This window comes from Clarias gariepinus, chromosome 14 (genome assembly GCF_024256425.1).
Source record: "Clarias gariepinus isolate MV-2021 ecotype Netherlands chromosome 14, CGAR_prim_01v2, whole genome shotgun sequence".
NCBI lineage: Eukaryota > Metazoa > Chordata > Actinopteri > Siluriformes > Clariidae > Clarias > Clarias gariepinus.
Window position 1 is genome coordinate 31,133,745 of NC_071113.1, and position 14,524 is coordinate 31,148,268.

General features: G+C 38.0%; 1 protein-coding gene across 1 annotated transcript; it reads left to right on the forward strand.

Moving 5' to 3' along the window:
- The first annotated feature begins 370 nt into the window (after positions 1-370).
- LOC128541062 (pre-mRNA splicing regulator USH1G-like) lies at positions 371-9,096 on the forward strand. The gene is made up of 4 exons (XM_053511162.1): positions 371-534; positions 6,447-6,885; positions 7,089-7,625; positions 8,717-9,096. The coding sequence occupies exons 1-4, from the start codon at positions 371-373 to the stop codon at positions 9,008-9,010; spliced, it is 1,434 nt and encodes a 477-aa protein (XP_053367137.1). The 3' UTR covers positions 9,011-9,096.
- The last annotated feature ends 5,428 nt before the right edge of the window (positions 9,097-14,524 follow it).

The following is a 14,524-nucleotide window of genomic DNA, read 5'->3' on the forward strand; positions in this document are numbered from 1 at the left end:
CTGTTCCCAAAGAAATGACGATGCATTAAAGTGAGCGTGTTAATACAAACCTTAACGACTATTAGAGCTGTTTTACAGAATTCAACACCTTCTATCTAATTACAATCCAGAATCAGAATTCAGCAGCTGAAGAAAACTCAGTTTACACTAAACCAAACTGTAGCATTACATACTGAGTGAATTATTGTACCCTATTGTCCAATAGGAAGCTGTTTAAGAATCAACCAATTACATGCCCTGACTAACGTCCCAGCATCCCACTGCTGCCATGACAACGCCCTCATCCTCCTCCTTCTGCTTCTTGATTTCATCTTACGCTCCTCACCAGACAAATCTCTGGACTTTAATCCCGCTTTCAGTTTGTTCCAAAATGAATGACAGATATCACCGAGCGGCGCGAGATGGTCATGTGACCATACTGAAGGAAGCCACCAGGAAAGAACTGAATGCTAAGGATGAGGATGGTATGACCCCGGTGCTCTGGGCGGCTCATCACGGCAACCTGGAGGCTTTGAGAGTGATGCTGGGACGAGGGTGAGTGTTTCATCACCAACCAAACATTCCAACAAAACATTCCTTTCATCTGTCAGGTAGGATTTCCTCAAAGTACATTATTCTGTGCTATATTGTAAGACAAAAAAGATAATTATTATAAATAATATAAATAGATTAATATAATATTATATACAGTATATTTATTATATAAAAATAATTTTTATTTATTATTGTCTACATAATTGTAATATATTATGGATTTTTTTCCCATACATAAAACATTGTAAAATTTATGAAGGAACTGAACATTTATTATATCTCTCATTTAGATAAACTGGATAGTAGAAATACGTCCACCATCATCTGTGCAAATAAAATGCACAAAGAAAAAACTAAATAAAAAGCACATTTCCTGCCCAACTGAAGGACATTTTTAAATAAAGTAAATGGTTTCTGTATACTTCTATACTAAAATAGAGAATGTTATATGAAATGCAGTATTATAAGTATATCCAGGAAATAGTTATTTTTATTTCACTGAAATTAGACATTTAGATAAAAATCATTTACCTTCTGCGCAAGAAAAATGTGTCATTTTATATTTAAATTTTTTTTTTTTTTTATATATATTTTAATTATTTATTATTAATATTAGTATTAGTTGTTTTGTCGTTACCATCCTCTCTAAATTTGCAGTACATTTCTGTTTTGCATTTACAGGCCACAAAACAGAAAGTTGCATAAAGTGTACAATACATCAGCTGGTGTGTGTTTGTGTGTGTGTGTGTGTGTGTGTGTGTGTGTGTGTAGGGGGGGTTAAGGAACAGAGTTACTGGTATTTGCATTTTAATAGCGCTGTTAGAAGAAAAGGTCAATGAGGTACGACATGTCAAGTGTGTAATGTAGTCTATTCACTTCTCGTCACACAGGCCAACATTTATCACACACACACACACACACACACACACACACACACACACACACACACACAAATAGATATGTTCTTAAAGGCAGAATCTAAAAATATCATGCACATATTTTAGATACTGTATTTAATTATGAAGTTCACAGACATTTAAACCAGATAAACATCATGACATTTTGGTTAAAAAACTGTTTTAGATGTCAAGTCTAGCTTTTTAAAAATATTTCTAACATTAAAAGTCTGGTCTTTATAATAAATGTGTTGTTTACAGTCAAATTATGAAATCCACAGGGATAAAGCAGTAAATAAATGATTAGTCCAAGGTTAAATTATCACCAGTGAAATGTTGACGAGGTTTCTGAGTTTTTTATGCAGTACAGAGTGACTGAACCTTTTCTTCAGCACAAAATAGGCAACATGATGAACTGAGTTATATATATATATATACGTATACATTCTCACAATCTGTGAAAACATTCATGTAGAGATCTATATGGCGTTTAGAATTTGGAATGTATTTAAAAGTGCTGACTGTTACCATGACAACCTGATCTACAGCTCTGTTTTATTGAACGTTTCCAATCGCAGGTTGCGGGTTTGATAAGGGCAGCATGTGTAGAGATAGTGAAGGAAATGAGCTTGTCATTAAGGTTTAAACAGGAGAAGGTCATTAGGTAATAAAACTCTTTATTAATCCTATCCTTATCTCTGGTGGAGGATGTTACTGACAGAGAGAGAGAGAGAGAGAGAGAGAGAGAGAGAGAGAGAGACTTTGGAGTGTGTGTTACATAGAAATAATAATATGTTGTGAGGAAAAGGTGTGTGAGCATTAGTATCAGTCCAAATTTGCACGTGTGCGCGCGTGTGTGTGTGTGTGTGTGTGTATGTGTGTGTGTGCACGTAAGGTCAGGGTAAATGAATTGGAAACTCTTCCGCTGACAGCTTTATGACCCGGGTTGTATTACAGCTGTTTCTTTAATGTTTTTTATGCTCTCGGTCTCTAAAAGGTTAAAGGTCACTTAGGCTCCCCTCAGTTCACTTTAGTTGTTCTCCTTGGCTAATTGGAAATTCAAAAGCACTGGCATTTTCTCACTGGGGTCCAGGAACCATTTCCGATCACACTTGGCCAAATGGTTCTGAGCTCGGGAACTAGGGCTGAAACGATTCCTCGAGTAACTCGGGTAATTCAATTACAAAAAGTGATGGAGGCAAAATCTTCTGCCTCGAAGCTTCTTTTAATTAATTTTAAAAGCTTGCGTTATGTTTTTGCGCAATTATTTGTTTGGCGTGACACAGCACACTTCCGAATGCAAGCCGCCAGTAAACACTGACGGAAAAGAAGCGCTTACGTCACCCACAAAGCGGAAGGAGATGCAAACAGTGAGCTGTGTACTGATTTGAGGGAGCGTCCTGTTGGAAGGCAGCGATAAAAATATCAGCGAGCCAAGAGATAAAGAAAGCAGCAAAAGAAAACAACAGAAATTGTCAGTAAAGACTTATATGTTATGTCTAAGCTGTAGATTTTTTAACCTTTTCTGAAAGTTTAGTTGCACACATTAGTGTTTTTGTATAATTATTTATTTTAATGTTTGCCGTAGTTTTTTTAAATCCTTAAAGTCATGTGAAAAAACTTTTTTTTAGTTTTTGCATCTCAGAAAAGGCTTTAAAATAAGTATGTATGGCACTGTAATGCACTTAATTCATCTCAGTCAACTTTAATACCCCTATATACGCAGTTTCGTGCGGTGGCCGGAAGTACGGTTCATGATTCACCGTGGGTTTTTCCGCTGTGATTACGTTTCCGTCTTTCCGCGCAAAAAATTAAACATGTTTAAGCCACCTTAAAAACATGTTTAAACATGTTTACTTTTTTTGTTGATCCTCGCGGAAGCGGATCTTGCAGAACTTTGCGGAACGTCAGCGGAACGTTGGGGGGCAGTCGCGGCGGCTCATGGTGCCTAACCCCACATCTCACCGCGAGTCAAACCGCATAGGTGAGATAGGGGTATAAGTTATTTCTTGTATTGTAAATAATGACAATGTTTTTTTTAATAAAATACATTTAAAAAATAAACATTGATTTTTCTAAATAATAATAATAATCTTTGTTTCTCTTATATATTTTACATTGCTGCTTAATTAAGCAAAAGAACATTTTATATGATTACTCAATTAATCGATTACATTTTTGGTAGAATACTCGATTACTAATATTCAATAGCTTCAGCCCTACTCGGGGAACAAATCCCTGGACCGATTGCAGAGGTGGTCTCGGGAACAAATTATGTATGTGTGTGTGTGTGTGTGTGTGTGTGTGTGGTAAAGTGGTTAGCTCTGTAGCCGTGCACATTCAGGGTTAGATTCCCGTTTTGGTGTTTGTGTGTGTGGGTGTAGTTTCTATGTTCTCCCCGTACTTGGTGTGTTTCCTCTGTGTGTAGTTTCACAGTCAGCTGGAGGTCCTACTCTGATTGTAAAAAGGGAATAATGGCCATCGTTGGCCTCCACGGTCCATAGATAGATGGATGGCATTGGCGTATATTCTAAACTCAAAGTATCACCTGGTATATTTTCTCTCGATATTGAACCTCCATCAAAAGGATCTCTTATTCAAAATGTCACGAAATAACCTTACATTTAATATAAACCTTTTCCTAAATTAATCTTGTTTTTTTTCCCTTATTACAATCTATAGTTTTCTCGAAATATCACTCAACATAGCCGTGCCCTTAATTACACTACTAAACCCCAGCATGGCATGGAGTCGTGCTGCTCTGTAGGCTGGCACAGGCCCCGCCCGCCCACACTCAGAGAGGCCGTTTAAAGAGGCGTGGCCACGTGTTAAACATTCACGCTGATTAACTGTCTTGAGGCGTTGCGTAGCAACTGGTATGGCCTTGTTATTAAACTGCGTGCAGCTGCCTGCGCTTCCGCTTAGCAAGGCATGTGTGTTGTTCTCAGGAATTACTCTTTTACTTTAAAAAGTTAACGGACTACAAATCAGCCCTGTGACAACGATCACACACACACACACACACACACACACACACACACACACACACAAATAGTGACAGCCACAAGCACACACACACACACACACACACACACACACAGCTGGGTCAAAGACAGCAGGGTTTTGTTTAAATAGCAAATCTCAGCATTAGTCTGAAAAACTAATTCTTTACTGAGTGTGTGTGACATATTGTTTTAATCCTGATAAAATATACACTACCGCTCAAAAGTTTTAGAACACTTGCAAATTTCTTTGTTTTTGTTTAGTGATTTATTTTCTACATTCTACAACAATACTGGGGATTTCAAAACTATAAAATAACACATATGGAATTAGGTAATTACGTAACAACAAGAAAAACAACAGTTAGTTGTTATTTTAAGACACAGAGGTCAGCCTTTCTGTAATAGTTCTTGCAAGAACAGTATTGTGTCAAGTGCATTTGCAAAATCCGTCAAGCACCATAATGAAACTGGCTCTCATGAAGGCCGTCCCAGGAGGGCGAGACCAAAACCTACCTCTGTCTCAGACCAGAAGTTCATTTAGAGTTATCAGCTGGAAAAATGACCAATTAACAACCAGCACCTCAGATTAGAGGCGTTATGAAGTCTTTACAGAGCAGAAGTAGCAGAAACATCTCACCATTAACTGTTCAAAGAAGATTAATGCATTTTTTGGACGCCTTCAGCATTTACAATGTAGAAAGAAAAAAAAATCAGGAACCATCATGGAGTTAGAAAGTCACCCCAAACTTTTAAACGGTAGTGTGTGTTTAACTTTTTAAGGTAAATACAGTTAGGAACAAAGAAAAAAAAATAAGCCACTTACAGAGGACAGTAACTTTAAACATTTTGTAAAATATTTTTTTAAATAAAAATTGCTATGAGCAACAAATTAAATTTAATATAATTGTATTTTATTTGTATAGCGCTTTTAATAACGGTAATTGTCGCTAAGCAGCTTTACACAGTCAAAAGAAATGTATGGAAATGTGTGTAAAATGTGAGTGTGTGTGAATCAGAATGATCAGATCGTCCCTGATGAACGAGCCAAGGGTGACGGTGCTGAGGGAAAAACTCCCTGAGATGGTAATAGTTCAAGTTTAAGTCGGCTTTATTGTCATTACAACCACATACAGTTAGTACACAGTGAAACAAAACAACGTTTCTCCAGGACCAAGGTGCTACATGCAACATAAACTTACAACATAAATTAACAGAGACACTAAATTAGCTAACCAATAGGAAGGAACCTTGAGAGGAACCAGACTCAACAGGGAACCCATCCTCATCTGGGTGCATTACTGTAAACTAATGTAAGCTCCTGTAGGTGTCTAGACTATTTGTGGTTCTTTATGCCTGATTTCTTACAAGCAAAAAAGTTACATTTTTGTCCATAAACATATAACTAATTTTGTACAAAAAACACACAAACAGGTCACCTAAGACTTTTGCACAATCCTGTTTTTTTTTTTTTCTTTAATGATATATATTTTTCTATGAACTTTTTCTAAGGTTTTTCTTTTTACACATGAACAATAGATTTTTAAGTACAATTATTATTTAGACAAAAAAAAACATGCACAAGTTTAGCCAAAGATTAACTATAAAACAATTTATATGTGCATATAATCTTAAGTGTTATGATCTGGGGTTGATCAGTTACTCAGGTCGAGACTCAGTAACGTTATGGGGCAATAAAATGAAGTCAGCTGACCACCTGAATGTACTGAATCACCAGAGGAATCACATCTACGAAGGGTTTCTTCTTCCCTGATGGAGCGGACATGTTCCGGGATTGTATTTTCACACAAGAACTAAACAACACAGTGTGTGGAGTCAAAGATTGAAAGAAATCTTAGATTGTGAGACAATTTTTCCCACTGAATCTGTCTGGCCAAGTCTCTTAAACTAAATGAAAATGAAATATGTTCTTCTTTAAAATACTCAACAAAGATAATCCTTAAATCACTTGCTCTTATTTTCATTATTTTTCTCTCTCTTTTTCTTGTCTCAGAGGCAAACCGGATAAGTGTGACATGTGGGGAAACTCTCCTCTCCACCTGGCTGCTGCCAACGGTCACCTCGACTGCATTTCCTTCCTCGTGTCATTCGGTGCCAACGTGTGGTGTTTGGACAACGACTACCACACGCCGCTGGACACGGCCGCTATGCGAGGACACATGGACGCCGTGCGGTATCTGGACTCAGTCGCTGCCAAACAGAGCACCGTCCACCCCAAGCTGGTGAAGAAGCTGAAGGAGCGAGCGTTCCACAATGCAGAGCAACGCATTAAACACTGCGCAGAACTGCTGCATGAAAACCAGCTGCACATGGAGAAAAAGTTCCTGAAAGAGACGGTGGATTATGGAGCGTCTGGGTCCGTCAGGGTATCGGGCTACGGGCGCAAAATCCCACAATTCAACACTGTTAACTCATGTGTCACCTACACACAGGTATACACACATACAGTAGCAGAATTAAAAGCAGAAAACTTGCTCCCTATTCTTTTCCACTAGGAAACATGCAGCAAACAGATTACTGATTATGGAAGGAGTCTCCAGTTTCAGTGTAAAATATAAATTCTTTTAGTTTAATTATGTATCTCTAATTAAACATGCTCTATGTTACTTCAGACTTTTTGTTTTAATCCCTGCAGGCTACACTGAACCCCAAAACAAAAAGTAGGACAAAGAACCCAAAGTGTCTGGAGAAGAAGCAGCACACTGACGGCTCCTTTAAGATATCAGAAGATGGAAGGAAAAGTGTGCGCTCCCTATCTGGGCTTCAGCTGGGGAATGATGTGATGTTCCTGAAGCAGGAGATGTACGCAAACCCTCGGCGCAGACTCCATGTTCGTAACATGTTCCCTCAAAACCTGAAAGGTGATGATGAAGATGATGGTGATGATGATGATGATGATGAGGTTCTGGTTTCTCATGCAGTGAGCGATCCAGGTTTGTACAATGACCCGGGACAGAACTCTCTGTTCTCCCGGCCTGGTCTCGGGACGTTTGTTTTCCGGCGAAACTACAGCAATGATGGAGTTCGGGAAGCTGATTCGTACAGTGTAGATGAGGAGTGGTTGTGGAGAGAGCAGAATATTTACTTTAGAGAGTGTGTACATCTTCGATCTCCCAGCCTGGATCAGAACACCATCAGCAGCTCTGCAAGTCTTCAGAAAAGGAACCTAAAGGTACAGAAACACACCAATCATAAACAACAATCATTTGTCAGATTATAACACGTAATTCTACTCACACTGATATGGGAAATAACATTTTAGGATTTTATTCCATTAGTCAGTCTCTATTATCTACATTTCCATGACGCCATGAGTAGTTTGTCTTTAAAAGGTGTATGATGAACTCTAATGTTGTCATTTGTACCCATGGTTAGCACTGTATTTAATTTTTTTGTCCAAATGAGATACACTGTACTGTTTACTATAACACTGTGACCGTATGTGCGTGTAAAACATATTTTATTGTGTGTCTGTATGCGTGTGTGTACAGTACAGCGCGCGTGTAAAGCAGAAGAAAGTCTCATTAGAGAGGTTAAAGATCCGTTTTTTCTCTCTCCCTGGGTCAGCATGTCGTTATGTGTGTGTGCAGGCGTGATTTATTTCTACTTTTTTTAAAGGTAGTGCAGGTTCATTTGTTTTATTATTACTTTTATATTTTGTATTGATTATTATTATTTTTTTGGGGGGCTGTCTAATGAATAATTTGAGTTTCCATTATCTCTTAAGAGGAAATTCACTATCACATCCATGGAGGTTTTCTTCTTCCCTGATGGCACGGATATATTTCAGGACTCGGAGTGTGAAAGTGTGGTTCAGGGTACATGAGGAATGGAGAAATGAACATGTACAGTAAACTGTACAGTATGTAGCTTCTAAAAATAACACATTTAATAATGCATACACACACACACACACACACACACACACACACACACACTCAAGCACATTTACACATAAGCAGGTGAAACTAGAAGATTGAACAATGCAGAAGAGCTGAAGGCGGCTAAGCATCCTGGTCTTCCATAACACCTCAGCAGTGCCACAGGCTGATAGCTTCCATGCAAAGCCGCACTGAGGCAGTAATTGCTGCAAAAGGGGCCCAAACCAAGTACCGAGTACATACAGTGGCTTGCAAAAGTATTTGGCCCCCTTGAACTTTTCTACATTTTGTCACATTACAGCCACAAACATGAATCAATTTCATTGGAATTCCACGTTTTTGTAAAATGTGCTTAGTTCCATGTTGTACTGATATCTTGCAGGCTTTTCTATGGAATTGTGCTGATGATGACGATGATGATGATGAAATATGGTATGATGATCTGCAGCCCTGCTCCTCTCCCCTGGAGGTGTTCTTGGTGTCTCAGGGTCTAGGCGAGTTCCTGTCCCTGTTCCTGAAGGAGCAGATGGACCTGGAAGCTCTGACGCTGTGCTCCGAGCCTAACTTGGCCATCATCAATGTTCCACTCGGACCCAGGAAGAAGCTTCTGGAAGCCTGCAGTCGGCGCAGACACACCCTGGAGAGGCCACGGGCCATGTGTGACACTCTGCTCTGAATGCGAGCGTTTTTATGATCAGATTTTTAATAATTAGAGCCAATAAATATAAATAGTTTTAGCTGCAACCGAAGGCTTTGTGTATACAGAAGTGCTGTATAGTTTAGAAATTATTTCTTTCAACAAAATACTAAAGTGATAACACCAACAGATTACATGTTACTTAAATATGAATTACTCGTATTTGTTTGCTTGCAATATATTTAATTACAGGTTAGACAAAGAACCTAAAGGCTTAGACATGAAGGTTTGTTTATAGTTGACCATTTTAATAAATGATCATAAAAAATGAATGAATAAAGAACAATATTTAATTGATAAGTGGTGTTTTTTATTTAGGTGCTGTCTGACTGAACACAGGTGTTGCAGGTTAGTAATCAGGAGATCCTAAACTGAGAAAAGTTTTTGTCCATGACTTTCATGTTTATAGGCTGATTGGCGGTCTGAGACCAAGTCCACACAGAGTCGGGTATTTTTAAAAACTGTGATTTTTCTACTTTGCTTCTTTTTCAATAATTCGGGCCACACGACCTACATTTTTAAAAAAATCTTAAAACGCATGGTTAAGTGCTGTCATGAGCTTCCATAATCAATAGAGGGCCAATGAAAAGCCTAGACAAAACATCATTATCGTGAAGAAGTCTGACCAGGGCTCGTCCAAAACTGCTGTCACTGTCTGCGGGGTCTGTCTGCCGCTGGAGTTCTGTATGTAGCAGCAGTGAGCTTTATAGTACATTCAGGCACCTCTGTTTATTAAAATAATGTGTGAGTAACTGCACGTGAATGTACGCGCATGTAAAAAGTCCAGTAAGAAGTAAACAGTCACTGGTTTACTGTACGTAAGTCCCCAATTGCACAATATATCCTCATAAACAAAGCTGATGTCAAATCAAAGACACTAGCACACAGACAATGACGTCATCGGCACATAAGGTGACGTTACTACAAGCAATAATCTCTGTTCCTCCTGTCCGCACAACACCACTGAAAACCATATTACCCAGCAGACAAACCCTAATGCTTATGTGTTTGGAGTGTTGGTGAGCTTCTATTCCTCTCTCTCTCTCTCTCTATAAGTGTCTATAAGAAAACCACTTGTTAGTGAGACTCATCAGAAAAAAAAAGCTTCAGTTTGCTAGGAAGCAAAAAGACTGGACTAATGTATAAAGGTCATGTGACCTGATGGGTCCAGATTGAGCCTATTTCATTCCATTTGATGAGCATGTCAGGGTACTGAACTAGAGAGACCCAGCACACGGCGAGAGCATCACACTAAACTATAGTGAATGAACGAGGTCCTTACCCATTGTGGGTGTATTTGGGTTTTTTTCTTAATTAAAGTTAAAAGGCAAACTATTCTGTTTGCTTTAAATCTGTAGATCCTGAGCTTGATATAAATGCGTTGGCGACCATCATAACACAAGAAATGATCAGAACTATGATCTTTATACACTGTTTTCCTGCATCTTCTCATAACATAACCTTGATTGTCATCAGAACTTTTACCGGTGGTACAGTGGTGTAGTGGTTAGCGTTGTCACCTTGCACCTCCAAGATCCGAGTTCGATTCCCGTCTCTGTGTGCATGAGGTTTGTGTGTTCTTCGTGGGTTTCCTCTGGGTACTGGTTTCCTTCCACAGTCCAAAGATACTGTATGCAAGTTAGGCTAATTAGCATTTCCAAAATTCCCTGTAGTTTGTGAATGTGTGTGCCCTGTGATGGATTGATGCCCTGTCCAGGGTGCACCCTGCCTCGTGCCCTAAGCCTCCTGTGATAGGCTCCAGGTCCCCATGACCCTGAATACAGGATAAATAGAAGTATAGAAGATGAGTGAGAGAGGAACTTTTACTGCTGGGAGGTGTATTGTGTGATGTCACTTTAAAGTTCAAATATTAAATCAAAGAATTTACAATATGAACACACACTATCCTTATGTGCCTTTTTTTGTCACATAAACATTTCAGCACAGTGTAACACAGTGTTTATGTGCTGCATGTGTTTATGTGACGTGTTTGTAAGCTGGGGTCAGAGAACAGGGTCACAGCGCCACCTGGAGCATACATAAAGGGCCTTGTTTTACTGGTGGAGCTGGGGCTTAAACTTCTCATGAATTACCCTGAGCCTTAACCCGCTGAGTTACCCCTGCCCCAAGGTGGGTAAAGATGATGTTCTGTACCTCGACCTTGAATAAAACACAGAGGTGGAAATTTAAGCTAAAACATTTGAGAGTCTGTAGTACAAATATGAAACTGTTGAATTCTATTAGAGTGTTGATATTTAAATTAGCTGTTAATAATAAAAAGTTTTAAATGCACCACTACATGTCATGCAGGCTGAATATTAACATTTAAACTAAAAACATATTATTATTATTATTATTATTATAAAAAAATCTACATGAGGATGAGAGTAAAATATAGCTAAACATTCTTAACATGTAAATCAGGATGTACCGCTCTTGTCTCATGTGTGTGTGTGTGTGTGTGTGTGTGTGTAGCCACATTACTCATTACACTGCTGCTCACATCAATAATCTGATTATTGTTCTGCATTCTCCTACACGCAGAAACATGGATGCTGCCATAAAATCTGTGTGTGTGTGTGTGTGTGTGTGTGTACTGAGACCCCACACAGTCCCCAAGGTCAGGATCCCCTTTGACACATAAAGTTCCATGTCCTATGTTCTATTGTTACATTAATTCAATTCAATTCAATTCAATTCAATTTTAATTGTATAGCGCTTTTAACGATTTACATCATCACAAAGCAGCACTTCACTTTATTTATTTATTTATTCTTTATTTTAACACTTTTTTAAATTATGAAAAATATATAAAGAGTTTATCTGATTAACAGCATTAAAAAAATTACAAGGTAAAATATCTAGAAATTACAAAATAACTAACATTTATAACATAAATAGATTAACTAAAGTCCAGAAATTTTAACAGTAATTGAAAATTGAAGAGTGGTGCAGTGGTAAAGTTCTCGCCCTATCATCCGGAGATCGCTGGTTCGAACCCCGGGTGATGCTGTTTTCCTCTCACAGCCGGAGGTCTAGAGAGAGCTGATTGGCCGAGCTCTCTCAGGGGGGAGGGATGAGAGGTACTTGTGCTCCCACATTAATCACGGCTCTACAGCCAATCAGGGGCGTCTGTAAGATCGCGCACACGGAAGGAGCGGCTAGCGCTTTCCTCCGAGTGTGTTACTCCGCCCCTAACAATGCGCACGCGAGCTGTTCGAAAAGATGTGGTCGGCTCGCGTCACGTGGTTCGGAGGAAACACGGGATAGCTTTCGTCCCCCCGACTGAGTGGTGGTAGTAGCCTTGATGTGTGTGGGAGCCCCCTAGTGACGGGGAGGAATTGGCCACGACTAGATTGGGGAGAAAAATCGGGGAAAAAAGAATTGGACAGGACTAAATAAAAAAAAAAAAAACACAAAAGTAACACAATGTGACATCTGGAGATTTGTTCACTGTAGATTTGTGTTAATCCTGAAAACTGAATTTTCCTGCTGGTTCATAAATCACCGTTGTCATGGTAACCTATAAACACATCAAACACTGAATCTACTGTCCAACAGGAAACAGCTAACAGACAACTTCCTGTTTATCCTTACCTCGTCGTTCTTAATTTTTTTTTCACCTGAAAGGGAAATAAAATATAGTGTTGTAGTGTTTATTAATAATTTCCCATTCCTGGTAAACAGTAAATAACATTTATAAATCAGTTAAACTAAAATTAATAAATGTATGTATTAAACAATTTCACATTATAACTTGTTGAATGTTGTTAATTCTTAAACAGAGCAGAAACACAGTAATAAAACTACAGTGAAACCTCGGATTGCGAGTAACGCAGTTTGCGAGTGTTCAGCAAGATGATCAAAGATTTTTTACTTTTATTTTTTATTTTGACTTGGAAAACGAACAAGGTTTACGAGTACCAAGTATCATGTATCACGCATGTGCTTCTTGTTTTGACGCCAAGTGTCACGTGATCACAACTGAGCCAATGGTTTTTCTCTTTTGTGCTGTGGAATTGTGGGTAATCGTCTTCCCTGCTGGGTCTTGGTGCTCGTCTCTTACTTGTATAATCAACATCCGTGCACGCGTGTACTGTTTACTATAACACTGTGACCACGTGTGCATGTAAAACATATTTTATTTTGTGTCTGTATGTGTGTGTGTACAGCGCTCATGTAAAGCAAAAGCAAGTCTCATTAGAGAGGTTAAAGATCCATTTTCTATCTCTCTGTATTAGCTGAATTTAAAGTAAGCTCCCCTCTCCCTGTTCTCGTCTTAGCTTAGTTTACATTTACACACACACACACACACACACACACACACACACACACACACAGCGCCTGTGCACACAAACGGAAACACTTATCTGTCAGGATTTATTTCTCCTTTTTTTTAAAGGTGAAGTGCAGGTTAATTTGTTTTATTTTTACTTTATATTTTGTGCTAATTATTTTGATGTATTAATTTTTTCAGGCTGTGGAATGATTAATTTAAATTTCCAATATTTCTTATGGAATAATTCGATTTGGTCTATGAGTGTTTGGCAATACGAGCCAATGCCGGAACAAATTATGCTCGTAATCCAAGGTTCCACTGTACAAAACAGTGATTTTAGGAATTTGTTTGTTCTCAAACAGGAGAGAACTTGTGTAACACATTATTATACATTTTCTTTTATTTATCTAATTTGTTTTTATATTAATTCATGTTTTATACAATATTTCTATTTATAATATTAAATCTACACAAATGTATGCATCATTATTGTATTGAGGCAGTATTTTTTCATATGTTTTGCATATGTGTGTGTGTGTGTGTGTGTGTGTGTGTGTGTGTGTCAGTACCTCTGCTCATGATAAGTGCAACAGTGAGGACTACAGCCACTACAAACACACTGATGTAGATCACACTGAACTGAACCTCAACACTCAGGGGGGTTTTATCTGATCAGATACAGAACAAAACAGACATTTAAATATTAATGGGATCAGAAGAAAGTCACTTTATTTTAATATCACATTTACAACAACAGCAGTGGATCCTAATTGCTAATAAAACACACTTAAGAATTAATAACCGATAGAAGTTAAAAAGAAAATAAAGCTAGAAATATATCCTTAAAATCTATTTTTTAAAAATCTATAAAAATCTATGAATTAATAAAAGCATAAGAAACAAATAAATTATTATATACAAGAAAAAATAATGAATTAATTATAAATTCAAACTTGATATTTAAAATTTGGAAATTTTAGTGCATTTGACAAAAAAAGAGAACATTTGTCAGTGTCAGACTGAGCAATTATTAAAAAAAAATCTTCAGGTTTTCAGGTTTGATTTAAAACTAAAAAGGAATCAGCCTTAATGTGAGCCGGGAGGCGACTCCAGTGTCACCGTCACCTCTATTGTTTTAATTATATTACACTTTAAATCAGATACAGAAAAAAGACCAGATGTCAAAAACACAAGACACAAGATCAGACAAAATA

Excerpts from the sequence above, each read along its gene's own strand:
- LOC128541062 (XM_053511162.1), top strand. The coding sequence starts at position 371 with ATGAATGACAGATATCACCGAGCGGCGCGAGATGGTCATGTGACCATA. Across the intron at positions 535-6,446 it reads AGAGTGATGCTGGGACGAGG|AGGCAAACCGGATAAGTGTG; the intron begins GTGAGTGTTTCA and ends TTCTTGTCTCAG. Across the intron at positions 6,886-7,088 it reads CATGTGTCACCTACACACAG|GCTACACTGAACCCCAAAAC; the intron begins GTATACACACAT and ends TAATCCCTGCAG.